Source organism: Morus notabilis, unplaced genomic scaffold, assembly GCF_000414095.1.
Source record: "Morus notabilis unplaced genomic scaffold, ASM41409v2 Scaffold1005, whole genome shotgun sequence".
Classification (NCBI taxonomy): Eukaryota; Viridiplantae; Streptophyta; class Magnoliopsida; order Rosales; family Moraceae; genus Morus; species Morus notabilis.
In genome coordinates, this window is record NW_010363292.1 from 112,556 (window position 1) to 135,425 (window position 22,870).

The 22,870-nt window shown below is 34.9% G+C and overlaps 3 protein-coding genes across 6 annotated transcripts; 2 read left to right on the forward strand and 1 right to left on the reverse strand.

Annotated features, from left to right (window-relative positions):
- Positions 1 to 1,018: 1,018 nt before the first annotated feature.
- On the forward strand, positions 1,019 to 5,598 carry LOC21398382 (E3 ubiquitin ligase BIG BROTHER). 3 transcript variants are annotated; one of them, XM_024169482.1, is made up of 9 exons: positions 1,019 to 1,149; positions 1,977 to 2,072; positions 2,161 to 2,315; positions 2,713 to 2,950; positions 3,462 to 3,496; positions 3,703 to 3,747; positions 4,264 to 4,391; positions 4,896 to 5,004; positions 5,105 to 5,598. In XM_024169482.1, exons 3-9 carry the CDS (start codon positions 2,175 to 2,177, stop codon positions 5,153 to 5,155), a joined length of 747 nt encoding a protein of 248 aa, XP_024025250.1. In that variant the 5' UTR covers positions 1,019 to 1,149; positions 1,977 to 2,072; positions 2,161 to 2,174; the 3' UTR covers positions 5,156 to 5,598. The 3 variants fall into 3 exon arrangements, with proteins under 3 accessions (XP_024025250.1, XP_024025252.1, XP_024025251.1); XM_024169484.1 differs by having other exon boundaries at positions 1,020 to 1,149; positions 2,231 to 2,315; XM_024169483.1 differs by lacking the exon at positions 1,019 to 1,149 and adding an exon at positions 1,257 to 1,442.
- A 3,438-nt stretch (positions 5,599 to 9,036) lies between these two features.
- LOC112092693 (zinc finger BED domain-containing protein RICESLEEPER 2-like) lies at positions 9,037 to 10,705 on the reverse strand. Its single transcript, XM_024169453.1, has 4 exons — positions 10,403 to 10,705; positions 10,021 to 10,256; positions 9,513 to 9,952; positions 9,037 to 9,302 (listed from the first exon to the last, which is right to left on the reverse strand). The coding sequence occupies exons 1-4, from the start codon at positions 10,703 to 10,705 to the stop codon at positions 9,037 to 9,039; spliced, it is 1,245 nt and encodes a 414-aa protein (XP_024025221.1).
- A 2,669-nt stretch (positions 10,706 to 13,374) lies between these two features.
- On the forward strand, positions 13,375 to 19,811 carry LOC21398384 (SART-1 family protein DOT2). Of its 2 annotated transcripts, none has more exons than XM_024169445.1 (13): positions 13,375 to 13,511; positions 13,943 to 14,877; positions 15,040 to 15,181; positions 15,286 to 15,337; positions 15,779 to 15,892; positions 15,992 to 16,088; positions 16,277 to 16,343; positions 16,483 to 16,542; positions 16,916 to 17,531; positions 17,783 to 18,234; positions 18,814 to 19,034; positions 19,138 to 19,222; positions 19,345 to 19,811. In XM_024169445.1, exons 2-13 carry the CDS (start codon positions 14,000 to 14,002, stop codon positions 19,417 to 19,419), a joined length of 2,859 nt encoding a protein of 952 aa, XP_024025213.1. In that variant the 5' UTR covers positions 13,375 to 13,511; positions 13,943 to 13,999; the 3' UTR covers positions 19,420 to 19,811. The 2 variants fall into 2 exon arrangements, with proteins under 2 accessions (XP_024025213.1, XP_010102332.1); XM_010104030.2 differs by having other exon boundaries at positions 13,946 to 14,877.
- Positions 19,812 to 22,870: the final 3,059 nt, after the last annotated feature.

The following is a 22,870-nucleotide window of genomic DNA, read 5'->3' on the forward strand; positions in this document are numbered from 1 at the left end:
CCCTTCATACATATACATATGATATGTATATGAAAGTACCAAATGAGGTGGGCAATAAAATTAAGTGCCCTCACCATAGGAATTTCTTAATTTCTGAAAAAAAAAATGAAGTAAATTAATCAGGAAATGATAAAAAGATAAATACCAATTGAAGCAGCCTTTTAGGACATTGTATTACTATTGATAATGCATGTTTCTAAATATTTAATACGATTAAAGTTTTATTAAAATAAAAAATCAATTGAAAATTGATAGAATTTCAAACATATATATTTGACGGTTTCATACCTAATCTTATTAATATTAAGAGCCCGTTTGGTTTATGGATTAGAACCATTTTTTATTTACGTGTGTTTTTTATGAGAAAAAATACTGTAGCGAACCATGAACCATGATTTGAATCAAAAAATGAATCCTCCAACCAAATGAGCTCTAAGGAGTTTTTACGGTTAAGTATGGTGAAAATTATGTTTTTATCGGTAGATTAATTTTTAAACGGTCAAATATATAATAAGAACATGACGCATTATAATTTTTATTACAAATTTATACATATTTAATTATTAAAAAATTAATTTAACAATTAAAAATAATTATTTTTATTGATGGAGTAAAATAACATACTGTACGATTAAAGATTCCTCTTAATCTTATTATAGAGGTTTTTTTATATATATATTTCTCGATAATGAAAATTATAAGAATAAAATTAGGAAGAGAGAAAGGTGGTGGGTGGGTAAGGAAGGTAGCCAAAGAAAAGACGGGCAACTGTTAAAGCAGGGAAAAACAGAGGAATGGTTTTTAATGAGTCAGCCTTTTTTATCGTATGACGCGTGACACCCGATCCCAATTTCTCTCTCTCTCTCTCTCTTCCAACGGACTTCGCGTGTATCTGCAAACCCACTCTCTCTCTCTCTCTCTCTCTCTGCTTAAAACAGACGAACACAAATAGAAAAGAGAGAGAGAGAGAGAGAGAAAGAAAGAAGGCGATTATTCCCTCTCATCTTTTCTATTTGTGTTCGTCAAGAGAGAGAGAGAGAGAGAGAAAGAAAGAAGGCGATTATTCCCTCTCATCTCATCTCATCGAATGGAAAGCTATTCCTTCTCGTAAACAATCGGAAGCTATTCCTACGCAGAAAAGCGATCAATGTCGGTTCTTTAATCCCTCAGTTTCACTCTTTTGGAATCATTCTTCCTCTTGTATTTGTTTTATTTATCATTTCTTTTGTTTTCATTTTCATTTTCTTGTTTTTGTTTGTTTTCTTTATATTGCTCTGATCCGTCAAGAGCTTTGCTCTCTCCGTATCTCGCATTTTCCCGAGAAAATTTGGTTCTCAAACTGCAGCAGACCAGATTTTCTCGGCGTGGCGGTTTTCTCTTCTAGTTCTTTTTTCTCTTTCTCGTATATTGATGGATGTTGGATATCGGCATTCTGTAATGAGGTATTCGCAGACTTTCTTTTTGCGTTTGATTGTGCGGAAAACTTGAAGAAATGAAGGAAAATTTTGTCTCTTGCGTTTGAATTAAATGGAGGAAATGAAGGAATCGCCTCTAGTTTCGTTTGCTAATTGATCGAAGAAATTTTGATTAATTGATTCTGTCTGCTTAGTTTCTTTCTCTGAATTGCGTCTACGATTTCTTCATTGCCAATAGGAAATTTGCAGAATTAAAGCCGGAATTTTTATTATCCTGACATTGATCTGATTCATTCTTTATCTAATTTTCTGGTTTAAGCAAATAATTTCAGCAAAGATGACCGTCAAATGTTCATATTTAATTTTCTGGAAAATTCCTTTGAAAGTTATTTTCTTTGTTGATTTTTACTTTTATAAAGTAAAAGAGCCTTTTTGTAATGTAATTAGTCATAGTTTGTGAAGAATCTGGATGCATTATTGGTTTCTTCGCTTCTTACAATTTGCATGCCGAAGCTCTTTAGTTTACTTTTAGGTAATTTGAGTTTTGGTTTAAATTTGCAGGAATTGCAGAAAAACACAGAGCCGATCGGCGTTTTCTCCTGTTTGATTTTGTTTTTGTTCAGTCCTTTTGGAGACGTGAATTTGTCGATAGATCAGGTTGATGGCTCTATTTGTGACTTTTCATGTTAATGTCACTGCGATGTTTTAGATTTTGGTTCTGATCTGTTGTATTTTGGTGTTACAGTTTAGTCGTTAAAAATGAGTTGGAACCCACACATGGAGGTTCATTACGTTAATACTAGTTATCCTTACAGCTCAGCGGGTAGCTTTATGGAATATTTTGAAGGCCTTACGTATGAGCATGTGAATTTCATTTTTTCTGGTGCTTCACATGCTCAGGTACTTTCTTTTGAAATCTCTGTGAATATTACTTGTTATGATTTCAGTGAAGATATTCTCAATAGCTTATAGGATTACGTATTGGATTTCAGTTGTTTGAATGATACCTATATATATATATATATATATTTTTTTTTTTTCTTATATTGCAAAATAGATTTGCAGGATTAATTTAATTTACTTAGTGATCAGCTATAGATGTTGAAAGCAGGATTGTTCTAAGCTTTTATTGTTACTTTTAAGTTATGTTATTATTTACTTTCTTACTGCCAGTAATTCATTGAACCTTAAGTGTTACCTGACACTCTTAACTATTTCATTACTTAAGCAAAGTTAAGATGTTCCTACTCTTTTTTTTTTTTTTTCTTTCTTTTTTTTCTTTTATTTTCTTTTATAGGATAGTGTGTATCCTTCCCCAAGTACTAGTTTTTACAAGTTTGGGTTATCTGAACCCGGGAGCGGTTTGTATTATGATGTCCCACACACTTATGGGGTGCATGATTTCGAGCTGCGAAATGATGAGTACAGAAGGCCCTCAGAGAACTCTTCAACAATGACCAATGACCAGTCTGCGGCAGCAAATTCAGAGTGGGAAGGAAATGCAAATATTAATACACGTGGCAATCCTGTAGAATGTGAGTTCTTTTGCCTATATTGGTTTCAGAGTTTGTAGTAATTCTGTCATTCAGGAGTCCTTTCATAAGCCAAAATAAAAATTTGACTGCAGTAAATACTAGATCAGGCATGTGTTTTTTTTTTTACTTGGCCAGTTGTTGGTGCCTTCGGTTCAGCGGCATAAATGGGTTTTACTGATGCTGGACGGTTTTTGTTGAAATGAAAAGGGAAGAGGACTATTATATCATTTCAAGTAGTTCATTTGCAAACTTTTTGGTGTACCCGAGAAAATAGTAGCATTTTTATGAGAGAGGAAAATCGGCTGTTTTAGTTGAAACTTAAAAAGCTCAGCTTTTTAAGAGTTTCTCAGAGAAATTCTTAATTTCTGGTCATTTATATTTCTACTATTTTCTAAAACCTAATGACTTCGCACTATTCTATATTCACCTCAACTGTCCTTCGATGGTATCTTTTTGCCTCTTAGAATATACGAAAATTAAACTTGTCTCTCAAGTATCTTTCACTTTTCAGGTCCAAGGAGACATCACAGTTCTCATGATTATCAGGTATGTAGCTCACATGAATAGTTTCTCTCTCTCTCTCTAAACACAAACAAATTTCCTTCCAAAAATATGTTCACTCTGCTTCTGTCCAAAATTGTTTGTTCTAGATTATTGTTGTAACTTGCATACTTGTCATTTTCTTTTGAATCAATCCTGTGATGGTTGAACATCTTGATGAACTGAATCATTTTTCTTCGGGAATTATGCAGGTCATTTGGCAAGATAATATTGATCCTGATAATATGACTTACGAGGTTAGAGCTTGAAAAGATCTGCAACATGCCCATCCTCTTGATTCATGCATGTCTTACTTATATTAATCTGATTGTATGTATTTTTTTTCCCCTTATGATTATGGGACAGTTGATAATCTTGCACTGAAATCATGTCATGTGGAAGAAGAAAACTTTTGAACACAAGTTGTCTGAATTTATAAAAATGCAATTGAAAATGATTGAATAAATTCACTTCTTAATTGAAATAAATTGCACTTTGAAATGTAGTTTATATTCTGGCTCAGATTTGACTTTAGATGTTTTGGTCACTAGATATTGTTTGAGGTTGCTTGAAGGCAAAATTTTGGCCAATCAGATAATATTCCTTGGCTGGGTTCTTTGATATGTGCGAATTGCGATTTGTTATATGCCAAGAAGTTGCTCTATTTTCTTCCCTCTTTATTCTAATACCTTTTTTTTGGATGAATTGTTCTAATACTATTATTTATATGATAAATGATGAGTAATACAAAGTTGGAGGTCTTTCACGTTCAGGAATTACTCGAGTTGGGTGAGGCAGTTGGAACTCAAAGTCGAGGTCTTTCGCAAGAGATGATTGCTTTGCTTCCAGTCTCAAAATACAAGTGTAGCTTCTTCTCGAGAAAGAAGTCACGAAATGAGAGGTAAAAATTTGAACTTTGGAATTGCTAGCATTCGAGTTGTGTATGCTTGAAATTTAGATTTTTCTGTTTTCTGGAACTCTTCATCCCTTTCACCTGTACCTATTCAAGTTTGCATTGTATTCCTGGACCTAAATCAGTATTAAGTAAAAATTCAAAAAATTGTTAGCTGTACAATGAATTAGCAGTATAGGAGATCAGGCCATAAGTTTGGAGGGGCTGTGTTATTTTAGTTGGCAGGAGATGAACATAAATCAAATAAAATGAGAGAGAAACTAAAAGATCGGTTTTGAGATTTTATCTTACAATATATCTGTAGAAATGTTGGACTGAGTTACATGTATGGAAATGGATATAAAGTTGCAATTTTTATTTTTTATTTTTTATAAACCATTCATTAAACATGTTTTTTTTTTTTTTTAAAACCCATTCTTTAAACATTTTTTTTTTTTTTTAAAACCCATTCTTTAAACATTTTTTTTTTTTTTTCCCCTCTGTTGCACGTAGATGTGTGATTTGCCAGATGGAATATAAACGAGGTGACCGCCGAATCACTTTACCATGCAAGCACGTCTACCATGCTGGTTGTGGCACCAGATGGCTTAGCATCAACAAGGTAAAACACTTGGCCTTTCAGATTTAACAAATATCAAACAAGTGGTTTATCGTTATTATCCCAGCCTGAAATTCAGCTGACAATCTTTCATGCTTTTTAGGCCTGCCCCATATGCTACAAAGAGGTGTTTGGTGCGGCGTCAAAACAATAGGAAACACTGACTGATAAGCACGAAGGAAGAGAACATTTGTTTTTCTCTGTTCCTCGAGTTTGGGGTATCTTTCTTCCATATACGAATGATGTTTGTTTCAGGTTTCCACTTTTTTCTTTTCCCCCAACTAGTCTTCCACTTTCTTTAGAATCATTTGATTAGCTTTTGTAATAAATCAAATATTATGAACTTGATACGAAAAGGCTGTACCAGAAGTCTAGGAACTATGCTTTCAGTTTGCATGCTTCATCTTATCCCGTCCGTCTTCCCTCCCTCCCCCGATTTTCATTTTAGTATTTCATTTTTGATGTACAGCTATAACTGTTAAAATGGTTGTCAAAAAAATTGGGTTTTCTTTTCTTTTTCGTTTTCCCCTTGACGAGTTCTGGAACAATTGTTATACGTGGATTGTAGATTGCTATAGATATTGTACTGATGGATAATTTGAGCTGTAGATCACGAATTATTTAAATCTTGCATGTCGATATACGTGGATAATTTGTTTTCCTGTACTGATGGAGATACGTGGATTAAAGGACAATTTTGCATGTCGAGCAGTGAGTCACTAACTGGTCATTGTATCAGTGTGGTGAAGTGAATTAGAGGAACACCGCTTTTAGATAGTTGTATTTGAATGTATCGATTTACACACAGATAATGCGGATGAATAACTAGATTCTCCATATGCGGTACTGAGCTTAATTTATACTCCTAATTAGGCCATTTAGTGTGGTATTGTATTGTGGCCTAATGTCACCATCTGGTGAAGAGTTTTTGAATGGTCTAATTATTTATTATCGTCCGTTGGAAGAATTGCCTCCTTCAACGTCATCATTATGTAAACAAAAATGACGGGAACGTTTATGAATAACAAATTTCTATGGCAAGCTCAAGAAGATTCAGCAAAAAGAAAATAAAAAAGGGTAGAAAGTTTACCACAACTGAGAAAACCATCCTAGAAGTAAGAAATGATCGTCGGAGAAGGCATAGCTTGCAGTATTGCTGTTAGTTCTTAAGTAATCATTTTATTTTGCGATTTCAATATTCAAAAATTACAACCTTAACAAAATAATAACATAGTAAAATTTGCAAATGTACTCATGCATTACACGATACCAACACTTGAATATTTTAGTTTTGTAAATATATCGTTTTATTTTTACAACCATAATGTATTTTTTTTTTTTTTTCACAAGCCAACATCAATGCCGAGAATTCTTCTTACAAACCAACAAGAAAGCATCAGAGTAAGATACAAATCAACAAGAAAGCATCAGAGTAAGAGGTAAAAGACCAATAACACAAGTTATGAGCAGTCTTGTTCATGATCTAAGAAGGGTAATCTAGGATACACAACTTTCTCACTCATAAGGAGAAATAGCAGATGTTTGCTTCTTCTTTTTTTTTTTTTTCCTAAAAGGAAAAATGTTCAGTTTTTCTTTCAGAGAAAATACAAGGGAGAAAGAGAAAAATAGACCAAGACTTGAGATGAATTAAAATTAATAGGCCAATAGTTTACATAAGTTAATAAATAGGTCAAATTACTGTTTTTGTTCATAACTTGTCTGGTTATGAACCATAACTTGATAAATTATTGTCCATAAATCACGATTTTTGTCCATAACTTGTCTGGCTATGAACCATAACTTGACAGGTTTGTCTATAACTTATCTGGTAATTAACCATAATTTGACAAGTTATGACCTATTAATTTCTATAACTAAAAATTGGCCTATATACTTTCTTAAACTTTTCATATTGACCTATTTTCTACTATTTCCGAAAATACAACACATAGCAAATCTCATATATACAAATGCGGTAAATAGCAAAATCTTAATTAAAATTTAGTAAAGAGCATATTTGTAACAAATTCTAGTCATCTTATCATAAACTACCAAAATTGCTCCTATTTGAACTACCTATTCATGAAACCCTGAACACAAAAAATTTTGAGATTTCATTGAGGTTTTACAAAATTATAAAAATGACCGTTTTTATTAATTTAGCGGTCAATTATTAATTAATTCAGTGGTCAATCACTGATTGACTTAAATTTATCATAGATTAACTTAATTATTCTTTGTTATTAATCAATATTAATTAATAATTAACTAAAATTAATAAGTAATTAATTAATTTTAATCAATAAATTACATATTTATTAATGTTAAACTATTAATAAATTAATAATAAATTAATCAATTATGATTGATTGTAAACTTGACTGTGGTTTATTAGTTAATCACTACGTAAACAAAATTATCATTTTCATAAAATAAAAAAATTTCGGCCAGAAAAGAGCTGATTAAATAATGCTACCCACCACAATTTCCTAAAATTTTTCTCGTCTCCCTCCCTCTCTTGCCATCTCTCTCTCTCCCCCCCATCTCTTCCTGCCGCCGTCAATCTGCTTTCTCTCCTCAATCTCTCTCTGATGCCGCCTTCCTGACGTTGGAGATCTGTCTCATTGGCCTGACCTCCCTCTGTTTCTCTCTCCTCTCGGCTCTCGCCGGAATACGGGCTCTGCTCGAGCCGAAGAAGCGAGGATAGTGGTATTGCCGGTATACGGGCTTGCCTCCACGACGGTGTCGTTAACGATCCGATATCGCCGTTCACTTGAGCATGCCTCATTGCCGGTGTGCCGCCAGCCTCGTCGTCATCACAGGAGAAGCGTACAGATGATCGCTTCAGGGTGAAAGTGAGGGGCAGAGGGTGTTTTGGGAATTTTGGAGTGTAAGATTCAATTTATATCTATCATTTCTGGTAATCTTAAAAGCGTGCTACTATTTTAACCATCCACCCCTAAAAATGCTCTTTGGCTCTATCTCCCTTTCTTTTACATACTACTACTTTCAGGTATAAAAATACCAATACTATTCTTTATCTCAAGGTTAATCTCTTGCCTTCTTTATCAACGGCGATTCGAGTTAAAATATAATTTTATAAGAGAATTTTTTATTATAATAAAAAAAATTAAATATAATTTTTAATAATAATTTTTAATTAAAATTAAAAATTTAAATCGATAAAAAAATAAATGGGAACCCTATCTCCATCTCTTGTCTCTTCTCGCACGACGTCACCAAGGGATCCTCCTTATAGTAAAACACGCGATTTATGTGCCGTAGGGGTGATAATTCGTGTTAACGGATCGTGTTCGTGTCGTGTTGAACCCCTCAGTTGACACGAACACGACCTGTTTATTAATTGTGTCAAAATACAATATCCAAACATATTAGCGGGTTGACACGACACGACACGATTAAACCGTTTATTAAACAGGTCGTAAACGTATCGTGTCAACTCGTTGATTACCTGCCAACACGTTTATGAAACAGGTCGTAAACGTGTCGTGTCAACCCGTTAATTAGACCTGCCAACACGTTTATGAAACAAGTGATTAATAGGTTGTGTTAACATATTTTTGAACCTATTTCAGAACCTATTTCTGAACATGTTTCTCAACCTGTTTAACATGATATAAAGACATTACATAATCTAAATTTAAAATTAAAACAAACACATGAAAGTCTCTCACAAATTAAAAAATAAACACATAAAAGTCTCACAAATTAGAAAACAAACATACATGATTAATAATTAAACATTTAAATAATTTGTTGCAGTGGGGGGACTCTAAGTACATCATTACGTTCAGGAGAAGTTGATCCCTGTGAGAAAGGCTCCTATTCTTTTAATGAAAAGTTGAAGATATCTTGTGTAAGATCCTCCACCTTTTTATTGAAATCTACACGAAAATAAATATATATAGATACAAGTTAGTTCAAAATCAATATAGGAAATATACATAATTTAAATAAGTTTGAAACCACTTTTGTCTCTATATAACCAATCTTTGGTACAAACAAGTGCTTCAACTATCTTCGGTTTAAGTGAGCTACGAAATGAATTAAGAACTCACTACCAACACTAAATGTAGCTTCAAAAGCAACTGTTGAAACAGGGATAGCCAATATATCACAAGCCATAGAAACTAGTGCTGGATATCGAAATTGGTTTGATTTCCAAAAGGAAAGGATATCAAGCTCCGCGGTCCTAGCCAGTCTTGGCTCATCCAAATAAAGGTCAAGCTCTGATTTCTGTGATGCGGTAGTAGACTCAACTGAAGACATCTCATCAAATTCTTACAAAATGAGAAGGAGATATGATAAGAATACACAAGCAGACATAAGCATAGAGCATCCGCATTACTAATAAATAGAGGAATTACCTTGAATATAGCATCCACATCATTATTTTCTTCTTTTTCCATCATAAAAGATTCAAAAGCATTGGTCTTTTGGCTAGTTGAATCCTTTTTTTTTGTACTCTTCAAAAATAGAGTACAACTTACTCCTCATTGATATGCATTCAAGACAATCATCTCCATAAAGCTTTTTGTAACTGAACTCAACAAGCCCAAGCTTAAAACGAGGATCTAGAACACATGCTAAAGCCAAGGTAAGATGGAATTGAGACCTATACTTTTGAAACTTGCCCCACATTGCTGTTGCCATATACTTTAAGTACTCATCATCACCTTCTGAATATTGTTTCAACATGAAGCAACAATGCCAAATGGAAGGGAAGTACAAGTTGGCAGTGGGATACTTTGTTCTAGAAAATTTAAGAGTTGCATCATAGAACAACTTCAAAAAAGTTTTAATCTTTTCAACTTTATCCCACTCGGCACTAGAAGGACAATGCTTGTAGTTTGAATCACTCAACTCTAAATGTTGAAATACACGGCGATAGTAAAGAGCACTTTCAAGCATAAGATATGTCGAGTTCCACCTAGTTGGTACATCTTAACGCAACCATTTCTTATCACCAATTGCAACTAACTTCACACAATCTAAAACTTTTGCTTCCTCACTTGGGGTCCCTTGACATATTTGACACTATCACGGATCTTAACAATAGAATCATCAATCTGCTTCAAACCCTCTTGAACAACTAAATTTAGTATTTGTGCACAACATCGCATGGGAAATAGATTGCCATTGTGTACAAGAACCCCTTTCACAACTAGTTGCTCTCTTAACATGTCAACAGAAACCCCATTCACAGAAGCATTATCTAATGTCACACTAAACACCTTATTCTCAATTCCCCAGTCACTCAAAAAACCATAAAGTTTTTAGACAAAGCAACGCCACTATGTGGGGGTGGCATAAAACTAAAGTTTAACACTATTTTCTGCAAGTTCCAATTCTTATCTATGAAATGCGCAGTGAGACAAACATATCCATCACTAGTCAAAGAACTCCATGCATAAGAAGTAAAGCTAATTCTACCTAGAGTAGCCTCTAACATGCATTTAATTCGAAGCTTTTCCTTCTTGTAAAACTTTAAAGCGTAAGCCTTTGCAGTATTTCTAGAGTCCAATTGAATTTGAGGGTGCAAGTACTGAAATAGAGACCTTATTCCCGCATATTCAACAAAACTAAAAGGTAGATCATGCATGACAACTAACTCACGAAATTTTTCGGGATCATACTTACCTCTACCAAGTGTCATTGCACCAGCTTCTTGGGCAATGAGCATCTGCCCTATATCACGGTAGGAGGTTTTCAGACAATTCACAAGATGTCATTTCAGATTACCAGTTTCGTACTTGCTGTCCGCGAGGTACACAGAGTTACAATGTTTGCACTTGGCCTTCAATTTCTTGTTCAGACCCAGAGGAAGATGAACAAAGTGACTCCAAACTTTTGAGGTCAGCTTCCTTTTTCTTTTCTAGAGTTTAACGCCTTGAGTTTTGGTATTCAAAGTCAATCCATCAATCTCTTCAACCTCAACATCCACACTTTGAGACTCAATTGACTCAAGATCAATTTCCATTGTGTTAAATTAATCTACACAAAATAAAATATTACTTAAACATTAGTTTAATTGTGGATGAAAAGAGCATATTCCAATTGCTCTTTACCACGGCCCTCGTTTAATTATGAATGCAATGATAGGTTTTTAAGATTAAATAAATAATTTGATAACCAGAAAACACGATCAAGTCACAGTTCACATGCATGAATTAACTCTAAAGTAGATAAACAATTCTAAACCTTGATTCATTCTAACCAATTGACTCTCCATAAAACTAACTTTCAACGATTTACCTGTCACTTCCTCACATACTCCTGCTAGAATCACATGTGCAATTCTTTCGGTGTAAAATGTTTCAACACAAAGGTTCAACAAAGCTCATAAAATCACTGCAACACTACTTCCCCGCAATGTCTATGAAAAGTAAGATATTTATTGAATTACAAATCCATGATCCCAAACAAACTCACTTTAATCACGTGGACTGAAAAATCAGCTCACACCAACACAAGAACCAACCAAAATAAAAAGAAGCTAAGTTCGTCCTTGATTTTGTTAGACCACGCTCAATGTTTCTAATCAACTCCAAACAGAGTTAAAAAGTTCATAATTTCACATTTAGCATATTCCAATTACTCTCCAAGGCCGAATCCGTTCCCCAAGCAAACCATAGCTCAAATTAAATCATCAAAATAAAAACAAAAAATGGGCAGGGGAAATACCTGTTGAAGGCTGAATCCGTTCCCCAAGCAAAGAATTTGCTCCCCAAGGCCAATTTTGACGGAGAGAGTGGAGGGTCCAGAAAGAATGAGGCGGAGAGGAAAGAAGAAGAAGAAGAAGAAGCGGCGAAGGTGGGTGAGGGCGAGGGTGGGTGGGTCTGGATTGAGAGAAGCGGTGCTCCTCCGGTGGATTGAGAGCTCAGGCGGTGGTCCTCCGGTGGACTAAGAGCTCAGGCGATGGAGAGGAGAGTTAAGAGAGAGTGGAAGTCGAAGGAGAGGAGAGTCGAGAGACAGGGGGTTGGACTTTGGAATGTTGAGCTTGGGCGGCTGTGACTTGCGAGATTAGGAAGTAGGAACTTATAAATGCTGAAACATTTTTAACCTAGGTAATAAACAGGTAACAAATGGGTTATATAATCGTGTTACCCAAATATGACACGTTTAATAAATGGGTTATTGCGGGTTGGCAGGTCAACATGAAAATGATACGTTATTTAATCGTGTTTCGCGGGTTCAACCTGATTTTAACATGAACCTATTTATGATAAACCCAAACCTGTTAATTAGGGGTGTAAATCGGTCGGGTAGGGTAGGGTTGAGCCGAAAAATTGAGCCTACCCGACTAGTGCGGGTTGAGAAAATTTTGGGCCGCGACACTCTCTTAAGTCTACAAACCCGCAACCTTTCGGGTGACATCGGGTAGGGTCGGGCTACTCGGGTTGGTGAAAACCAATTTTAATCTATGACTTCATCAATTTTAATCTAGGAGGCTCTTATATGCAAATAAATGATAAAATACTATTGTAGTAAATGAGCAATAAATGATATATGCAAATACTATTGTAGTAAATAATTACACAACAAAATTGCGGCATAATAAAATATAAAGACTAATAACTCATATCACAATATGCATAAAGTAAGAGTGATCTCAAGGACCACATGATCACTTTTTAGTCAATTAATCTGTGCTTGTTACATAAGAAATCATTATCAAACATAACATGTTTTTCCTTCAATAGGGGGTCTAAATGCAAGGTGAACAATTAAAACACTCACTTTGAAATCAAACACTTCCAATATAAATAAAGAATGTCCTAATTCAACAACTATGGCATACAAGCATTTTTTCCACAAATCGTGAATCCAAAACATAAATAAGTTAACAGTTTAAAAGCATAAAGTCCATAAACTTATGAAAGTAAGAATTTGAAGTGTTGAACATTGTTTTACCTACTTTGAACATGTTCGGCCGGGTAGGGTTACCCCGGGTTCATGTAACCCCACCCCGCGCCCCTACCCGCGCAGTACGGGTTAGGTATAATTCAAACCGAAAATTAAATAAAAAATTAGAAACCCGTGATTTTCGGGTAGGGTCGGCTCGGCTCGGCCGAGTTCGTCGGGTTCGGGGTGATTTCTTACAGCCTTACTGTTAATTTCGTGTGAATTTCGAGTCGTGTCGTCGTGTCCCTACCTGAATTGCCAGCCCTAATGTGCCGAATTTTGTGGTTCGCTAGAGTAAAAGCGACATGTCGCTTATGTGTATGATTAGGACACGTCGTTTAACTTAAACGACGTCAAAGTTGCGTTTGAAAAAACGACGTACGGTGTCATATTGAGATAGGAAGCATGTTCCCTTATTCACTTCACTTTTACCTTTGCGAAGGAAAAAGAGCGGTAGTCCACTTGCTCCGAAGTAAATCCCTAGAAATTCCCTGAGTTTCAATTGAAATTTTCTGTAAACCCTAATTCTACACTCTTTATCTCAGTTTCGTCATTGTTAATTTCTGCTCACATAAAATTACCAGGTATGAATCATCTTCTTAGATTTTCCAGTTCGTTTTTCCCCATTTTTTTTTCTTTTCACAGGTTTTCGATTTCATGTAATTTTTGTGAGATGTATACTTTAAATGGATTTGATTTCCTCAAATCATAGGCTCAGTTTGGAATTTGGATTTCACTGGAGGAAGAAAATATGGAAGAAATTTTAGTATAGAAAACGTGATTTCTTTTTCCATTAAGTTAGCTGAGGAAAACAAATTTTCAATTTGTCGCGATTCATAAAATTAACTGGGATTGAAAGTGTCGACTAATCTGTTAAAATGGAGCTTTTCTGATTCTAGAAAAAGTGTACAGCTCTTGAAATTCGATTTTCCTGTAAAAAGCTCTCTTTTTCCCTATATTTTGCTTACTTTTTACGAAATCTTTTGTCTGATTGTTAATATTGTCGTTTTGATAGAAGAAATTTGTTGCCGAGATCCTAATTTTGTTGACAAGTTCAACATCTTGAGTCTTCATGGACATGGAATGGTCTGAATCGAGGTATGAGCAACGTGAAGAGAGAGATGATCGAGATGAATCTCCTAATCATATCAAGGATAGGAAGAAAAGCAGTCGAGGGGAAGAAAAAGATCATAGAAGTAAAGAACGAGAAAGGTCGAAGAGGAGCAGTGATGACGTCTTGATGGAAAGAGTGAAAGAGGCTAGAGATGTAGAAAAGGAGCGGGGTTTTGCTAGGGAGAGGAGGAAGGATGATAGAGATGAGCGGGATAAGAGGAAGGATGATAGAGATGAGCGGGACAAGGATAGAAGCAGAGAAAGTAAGGTTAGAGAGAAAGATCATGATCGAGAAAAAAACAGAGAAAAAGAGCGTGAAAGGGATAGAGATCGAAAAGATCGAGTGAAAGAAAAAGACCGCGAGAAGGAGAGGGATGTTGAAAAGGATAGTGATCGAGGACGGGATAAGGAGAGGGGAAAGGAGAAGAACAACGACAGGGATAAAGAAAGGGAAAAGGAAAGGGACAAGGGACGGGAAAAAGATCGAGAGCGAGAGAGAGAGAAACATAGAGACAGGGAGAAAGGGAGAGAAAATTACAAGGATACAGATAAAGAGAAAGAGAAGGCGAAAGAGAAGATTAAAGAGAAGGAGAGGGAGGCAGATCAAGATAAGGAGAAGTCAAGAGATAGAGTAAGCAAGAAAAGTGTAGAGGAAGATTACGAGTTGGGCAAGGATGGGGGAAGAGATGATAAAACTAAGCTGGATGACGATAATAAGAAGGATAGAGAAGCTAAGCAAGGGAATGTTTCGCAGTATATAGATGGTGAACAGATTACTCACGACATTTCACATAAAGCACACCTAACAACAACAGAGCTCGAGAAACGCATCTTGAAGTAAGCAAGTTAATATATTATTATATTGATTCTTGTTAACTTATTATTTATTTATTTTTTTTTTGTGCAATCTAGAGTGAATGCTATTACAGACTTGAAGATAAATCTTTTCCTCTGAAAAACATGTGTAATGTTTCTTGCTTTCGCTATATTTCTGGTAAGGATGAAACAAGAAAGATCAAAGAAGAAAACAGAAGATGTTCCTGAAGTTTTAGCATGGGTGAATAAAAGCCGCAAGCTTGAGGAGAAAAAGAATGATGAAAAAGAGAAAGCTTTGCAGCTGTCTAAGATTTTCGAGGAGCAGGTTAGTGCATCTTCTAGTAGTGTTTCCTTGCATTGTATTTTGAGACGTTTAATCTTCACCTTATGTTAACTTTATGTTTAATTATGTGGTTTTGATTTTGTCAGGACAATATTGTTCAAGAAGATAGTGAAGATGAAGAGACAACAACCCAACATTGTAAGATTCTATTTCACTTTGATATTTTTTTCCCTGCAACTTATGGTAACTAGTTGTTCTACATAGATAAAAAGGATTTTATTTTATTTATTTTGTTTTATTGGACTTTGATTATGCGATATGTGTTAGTTATAATTTATAGACAGCCACATTTTGTTCCATGGACTTGCTAAATTTTGTAATGATGTCAAAGCACCAAAAAGAGATCATTAAGGACATGGTTTTAGTTTTTACGAACAACAAGTGCCTGTATATCTTTCTTGTTGTAAACCTGGTGGTGCGTTATGGTCCACCATGGTGTTAGAGATATTGATACAAGCACCAGCTGGGGAACCATCTCAGTCAATGTGTCACGTGTTTTGGTTGAATGACTTATGTTATAGCAAGAAATTTAAGTAATTTGATCAGACTTATTAAACTTTATTTCAAAAATCTTTTCAGATAATCTAGCAGGGGTTAAAGTTCTTCATGGGATCGACAAAGTAATGGAAGGTGGTGCAGTTGTTTTGACGCTCAAAGATCAGAATATTCTAGCTGATGGCGACATTAATCTAGGTGAAACTTTGAAATTACTTCTTTACTTTCCAGCAAATAGGTGCCCTCTGACGGCATGGCAATTTTTATGTAAGAGAGCATTTTTTCCTGATGTGACAGAGATTGATATGCTTGAGAATGTGGAAATTGGAGAGCAGAAGAGGCGAGATGAGGCTTACAAAGCAGCAAAAAAGAAAGTGGGGATATATGTTGATAAGTAAGATTCTTTTAGTTTTATTGTGTCCATAGGTTAGCTTATAAATGTGCTGGAAAAACATATTGATATGAGATATGATCTATAGTGATGAGTAAGACTGTTACAGTGGGAATAAGTTGTATTGTGTGAACCAAAGCAAGTAATCATGTTTCTCAATATTAGCTACTGACACGCATTCTGGTATTCAGGTTTAATGATGACCCAAACTCAGAGAGGAAAATGCTTCCACAGTATGATGATCCATCCACAGATGTGGTTAGTATTCTTTTTAGTAGATATCATGTTTACTTCCAGTCTTAAAGTTTCTTTTTCCTTCTTTCATTTATGCTATCTTGTTTCCTCAAATTTAGGCTATGTGAAAAATGTTGATCTAGTTATTGGTACTTCTCTTCAGGGGGTAACTATAGATGAAAGAGGACGCATTACTAGTGAAGCAGAGAAGAAATTAGAAGAGGTAAATTTTCACTATCGATATCCAAAGACAGAATTTATTTATCTGAGGCACTTCTTAGCTTTTACCCAAGTTTTTCCCCCCGTGCAAGTATATTGTCTGTTAGTTTCTATTTCTTATATTTCTTACATTTTGTTTTCTTTCCGCTTTTTCTTTTTTAAGGGTTTCTTGACTTTTCTGTTTGTACTTGTTGTTCCTGTCAGTAAAATTTTCTGCTTCCAAAAAATGTGGTGTGTTGTTGTTGTTGTTGTTGTTGTTGTTGTGTGTGAGTGTGTGGAGGGGGGGTCCCTCTTAACTTTCTCTTTACGTTCATAAAGTGATTTTTGGCTTACAGAAAATCACTTTTTCTCATGAAGTTTTTCTCTTGTATTGTTAGCTTCGTAGAAGGTTACAGGGCGCTTCTACAAACTCACGCTTTGAAGATCTCAGTTTCCCTGGAAAAGTCTCATCAGATTACTACACTTCTGAAGAAATGATGCAGTTCAAAAAGCCTAAGAAAAAGAAATCCTTGCGGAAGAAGGATAAGCTAGATATTGACGCCCTTGAGGCAGAAGCAGTCTCTGCAGGGCTGGGTGTTGGTGATCTTGGTTCTCGGAATGATCCGAAGAGGCAGGTGATTAGAGAGGAGCAAGATAGAGCTGAGGCTGAAAGGAGGAATAATGCATACAAGACAGCTTTCGCTAAGGCAGATGAAGCATCAAAATCACTACGATTGGAACAAACTCTTCCTGTCAAATTAGAAGAAGAGGAGAATCTAGTTTTTGCGGATGATGATGAAGATTTTCATAAAGCTGTAGAGAGAGCGAGGAAAATAGCTGTCAAAAAGGAAGACAAGGAGACACCATCTGGTCCTGAGGCTGTTGCATTGCTTGCAGCAACCATTGCCAACAGTCAGCCTGCAGATGAACAAAATCCTTCTGGGGAGTCGCAGGAAAACAAGGTTGTCTTTACAGAAATGGAAGAATTTGTCTGGGGTCTCCAACTTGAAGAAGGTACTTTTCTACGTGTATTCTTACTAAATTTATCTACCACTATGAAAGCTATTTATGCTACATGGATCTATTGCCTAATATCTATTAATGTTATGCGAAATGAGTTTATATTTTAGCCTGGACCGGGTTCGAAATTTTTTATCTCCTGCCTTTGGATTATGTTTCGATATTTCAGGCTTGAGGAGATTTTTAGTAATATTGCATTAAATGTATAGTTGGAAAGAAATTATTTCTTTTTGTTGCTTTTTCAGAAGCCCAAAAGCCCGACAATGAAGATGTTTTTATGGATGAAGATGAGGAACCTAAAGCTTATAATGAGGAAATAAAGAATGAGCCTGGTGGCTGGACTGAAGTTAAAGAGACCAATAACGATGAACACCCTAGTAAAGAGGAGGAGGAGGAGATAGTTCCAGATGGGATTATCCATGAAGTTGCAGTTGGAAAAGGATTATCAGGTGCGCTGAAGCTGCTTAAAGAGAGAGGGACACTTAAAGAAAGTATCGACTGGGGTGGCAGAAATATGGACAAAAAGAAGAGCAAACTTGTTGGCATCGTAGATGATGATGAGCCAGGCCAACAAGTCCATCCAAAGAAGGATGGAACCCGTACATCCTCTTCGAGCTATTCAAAGGAGACTCGCGCATCTAAGGTCTATGAAGAAAAGGACATCCGTATAGAGAGGACAGACGAGTTTGGGCGTATTGTAAGTATCTCATTCTTATTGGCTGTGCCTGTGTCATCCTATATGCTCAGTTATATATGGTCTGACATGCTTATGTAGCATTTGTGAATTTGAGGCACATATGCTTATTATTTGCCAGCTATAATGCTTGATTATCACAGTATTTGGATTTTACGATACTTTTTTATAGAACGCAACACATCTATTTGTTTGTTTTGTGCAAACTGAGATGCAAGATAAGGAATGATTTTACAGCGATAAATTACAATTAAAAAAATATTCCTTTATAATTGAAACTAAAACAAGTATTTGAGGTGGTCTTATATATAGTAATATTTCTATTAATATATGGACTGAAAATATACTGTCTTCCACTGATCACTTATCCATATACCCGGATAATCTCATTTCTATATGACGGTGAGTTGAAGTTGTGTCTTATCAACTGTATTTTACCAATTTATTGAAAAAAGAAACTTAACATGTGGTGATTATATATATATTTTAGGTCTTTGCTTATCTAACGATCATGAAGAGTCATTTATGTTCTATTAAGTTATTTCCTTGTGTTCTGTTAAGTTATTTCCTTGTTTTTAACAGTTGACTCCGAAGGAAGCTTTTCGGATTATTTCTCATAAGTTCCATGGGAAGGGACCTGGAAAAATGAAACAAGAAAAGCGCATGAAGCAATACCAGGAAGAATTGAAATTGAAGCAGATGAAGAGTTCAGATACACCATCACAGTCTGTGGAGAGGATGAGAGAAGCACAAGCTCAGTTGAAGACGCCCTATCTTGTCCTCAGTGGACATGTTAAACCAGGGTATGCCTTTTCTTTTCTTTAATTTTTGGATACTGATTGTGGAATTTACGGGAAGGGTCACAGGAAAAAGAATTTCTTATTTTTCATGTTGCTTGTGTTTCAGGCAAACCAGTGACCCCCGGAGCGGTTTTGCTACTGTTGAGAAGGATCCCCCTGGGGGCTTGACACCTATGCTTGGGGATCGTAAGGTCAGTTAACTTTTTTCATGTGGTATATATTGATGCATGCGAGATAGATTCTGAATTTCCACATATGGGCGCCAATGTTGTGTGAGCCTTCTATGGTAATACGAACTTTGTAAATTTTCCAGGTTGAACATTTTCTCGGAATAAAACGCAAACCGGAGCCCGCCAATTCAGGGAGGCCAAAGAAGCCTAAATCTTGAGTCTTTGGTAGAATTTTGAAGCTAATCGCATGTGTGATTCTTTGTTGGGTTTGGAGCTCAAGTTTTCAGAAAGAGCAGCTGTGAACCAGGTCATCTGTTGCATTGACATTTGATTGGGAAGGGCAAAATCCAAGGCAAACCGTTACTTCTGCTTACGCTGCTGACTGTAAATATTACCATCCTTTGAAAACAAGTAGCTATGAAAAAAACTTTGGGGAAAAATTTTGGTTCTTTATTGGATGTATCAACAGTTTATATTCCAGCTAGGAAAAAAAAAAAAAAAAAACCTTTTAGAGCAGTTCAACAATTTAATGATTTGTATTAATCGCTGGACTTTTGACTTTGAGCACTGCACAAAGCTTATAAATGGAAAAAGCAAGAATTAACATATCATGCATCGAAGATTGAACATCTCAAATTTTAGCTCCAGGGTGCTACAGGTCTATGCTATGATTTGCATCTGTCGATTTATTCTTCACCATGTTTTTTATTTCATTTTTATTTTTCCTCCAATATATTTATGAAAATACCAAATAACCCCACCTGAATTCGAAAGTCATATTTTGAACGGTTCAAACCACATAGAAATGCTAAACTCACTTCTTAAGTTTTGTGCACTTTTAGAATTTTGTCCTCTTTAAGTTAATTTATAGAACTCAGAACAAACATTTTATAGTGTCGAAGAAATGCTCTACATTCCTGTATATTTCCCTTTAAAAATCTGAATTGTCACATCATGCACGTCGGGCCTCTCTAGTATTGAGTCTTCTTTACCTTTTTCTCCTTTTTTTTTTTTTTTTTTTTTTTTTGGATAAACCACATTGAACCATAACATACAAAGCTACAGACAAATCGACTGCAAGAACCTTCTAGTATCGAGTCTATTGATTTGTAATCCTCCCCCAAAGAATTGGTTCTACTTTCTAACGTCAAACTGAAGTGTGAGCAAGAATCACATTTGGTTGCCTTTTTATGTTGCAACTTTTCAGAAAAGTTATGTGGAGCCAAATAGACGTAAAAGAAAACAATATTTGCATTTTGCACTAAAAAGTTATCGACGTAAAATCTGTATCCAAGCGGCAAACAGCAGAAGCATTTCGGAAAAGGCGATTTATGTTGAGGAGTATATTTAGATATCAAATGTGTAGTCTAGTTCGTGAGAAAAACTTGCTCCAAAAATTATGTAATACAATTGTGCTGCCTTCACGCCATGCTAATTTACCCTCCAATGACATGAATCATACAATGTAATATTGATAACAGAAAAGGAATATACATATATATATATATATACTTATATTAATATATATATATATATCACAAAGTAGTATTGCATAAGCTCCAATCACGGATTACATCATATGACTCATGAGAGAGCTTATTATTTCTTCCACCGACGTTGAATTAAGAAGTAAAATATCAAAACGTCACTGTGAATCTACACTGTCCTCTCTTGCCACTTGCAAGAGAGACAAAACTAATCATATATGTGCATTGAATTCCTTCAAACAAAGCTGGCACTATTTGACTTTTATGATTATTCCTTGCATTTTCATTTCTTCTCAACCCAAATTACTTCTTAGATAGGACAATAATATATATATATATATATATATATTTTTTTTAAAGCGTATGCTAATTTATTGATTGAAATCCAGCCAACTACAGCATCTTACTTACCCATTATGATGTGATACTACTGCTGTTTATTGAAATAAACTTTAGGATAATATATATTATATAATTTTTTTTGCCTCTCTTGTTTTAGTTTCACAATTTGATGCTTATATTCGAACAAACAACAAGCCTATAAAATTGGCTTACATAAAGCGTCACATAGGTTAAAATATATTATATTAATTTTGTCTCTCGGTTGTTTTAGTTTCACAATTTGATGCTTGTATTTGAAGAAACAAGAGGCCAAAAAAATTGGCATCCTCTAAATATATTATGTTGGTTATCCATTAACTAATTTTGTCCTATCAAATCGAAGTTTCATGGGAGAAGAATAAACCCAGTAGATTAAAAAGTAATTAGAGCAAATTACGAAGTTCCAAAACGGCCTATTAATCACCTTGAATCTGGCCGTGGCTAAAGGAGCTTACACATTCAGATTCAGGCGGTTATCTAATTTCTATTCAAGTTTGGTATATGATTCTCATGTTAATTTATTGATATTGACCCAAGTTTCACTATAATATCTGTCTCCTCTGGCATGCATGTGCTAGTACCTTCTCCATATATTTTCTTAGAAATAAACGAAAATGCAATGTTCTAATACTCACATATAATCGAGTTTTTAATAGTTACGTTAAAAATTTAATGAAGTGGGTTGATAAGAATACAATCTCAAATATAAAACCTTATAGAAGGCTATGGATTCAAATGTAAATACAAATTGGATATTAAGAATATGGGAAGATTGACTGGCGATGATTTTTTAATCTGTAACCAAGTAAAGGAGAGTACATAAAAAATAACGTTTTGACCGCTAACCCCCGTATGTAACGTGCTTACATACATACATATATATATATATATATATATATATATATATATATATTGACATTCACGCATACATGTATCTACACTTATATACACACACGTCTATTTATATAAACACACATAAATGTAAATTTTCTGAAACATGAGATTGCAATGTTGATCCTTTATTTAGTATATTCCATGCCATTTTTTTTTGGTCTGCCTTCACTTGGCACAACCTAAAAAAAAAAAAAAAATTCCCACTTGCAAGTTGAGACGACCTTGTGATGCAATTGCGCGTAACCAAAAATGAATGGCCTTGACATTGTAACCAATAATGAGAAAGGAAAAACTATTTGATCAGGGAACATTGTTTGACTTCTCTGAAATTCTTTGATTCTTTATTCTGAGAAAAGAAAAATAAGCAAAACTTTATGGACTGCATTTTATTCTTTTTTTCTATTGGGAAAGGAAACTAAAGTAAAAAAATGTCTCAGAAAAATAGTATTTAAAAGGGCAAAGTATACTATCACCCTAACACGTTTTCACACATTTATTGGTGTCATTGTTTATTAAAATGGGACAAACCATTTCAAGGCAATAACTTGATGAATATTATCAGTATTCAGTGGATGAAGACTCAAAGCAAGCGGCTATATATAGACGGAATCACGTTCTGATACATTATTCGAATATGGTTGGATCAAGGTCTTTTTATATTTGTGCAAATTTTGATATGGTTGGATCAAAAAGACTTTTTATATGTGTGCAAATTTTGATTGAGAAAGTGATTTCTCCAACGCAGTTCCTTCTCTGAGATCTCGAACAATATATATGATCGACGCTTAATTACTTTTAATGCTTTTGAAATAGATTTAGTGAGATCAGAACTGTTATATTAGATTATTGTTAAACACATAATCTAGTAGTAATTCTAAGGTACTTTAAAGGTATGGAGTTTGAATCT

Coding starts and splice junctions, on each gene's coding strand:
- LOC21398382 (XM_024169482.1), top strand. CDS start 2,175: ATGAGTTGGAACCCACACATGGAGGTTCATTACGTTAATACTAGTTAT. Junction 2,316..2,712: donor CTGGTGCTTCACATGCTCAG/GTACTTTCTTTT, acceptor TTTCTTTTATAG/GATAGTGTGTATCCTTCCCC. Junction 3,497..3,702: donor ACAGTTCTCATGATTATCAG/GTATGTAGCTCA, acceptor GGAATTATGCAG/GTCATTTGGCAAGATAATAT.
- LOC21398384 (XM_024169445.1), top strand. CDS start 14,000: ATGGACATGGAATGGTCTGAATCGAGGTATGAGCAACGTGAAGAGAGA. Junction 15,182..15,285: donor CTAAGATTTTCGAGGAGCAG/GTTAGTGCATCT, acceptor TGATTTTGTCAG/GACAATATTGTTCAAGAAGA. Junction 15,893..15,991: donor TGATGGCGACATTAATCTAG/GTGAAACTTTGA, acceptor CTGATGTGACAG/AGATTGATATGCTTGAGAAT.
- LOC112092693 (XM_024169453.1), bottom strand. CDS start 10,705: ATGCTCATTGCCCAAGAAGCTGGTGCAATGACACTTGGTAGAGGTAAG. Junction 9,953..10,020: donor CCCCAAGTGAGGAAGCAAAA/GTTTTAGATTGT, acceptor TGTACCAACTAG/GTGGAACTCGACATATCTTA. Junction 9,303..9,512: donor TGAATGCATATCAATGAGGA/GTAAGTTGTACT, acceptor TCATTTTGTAAG/AATTTGATGAGATGTCTTCA.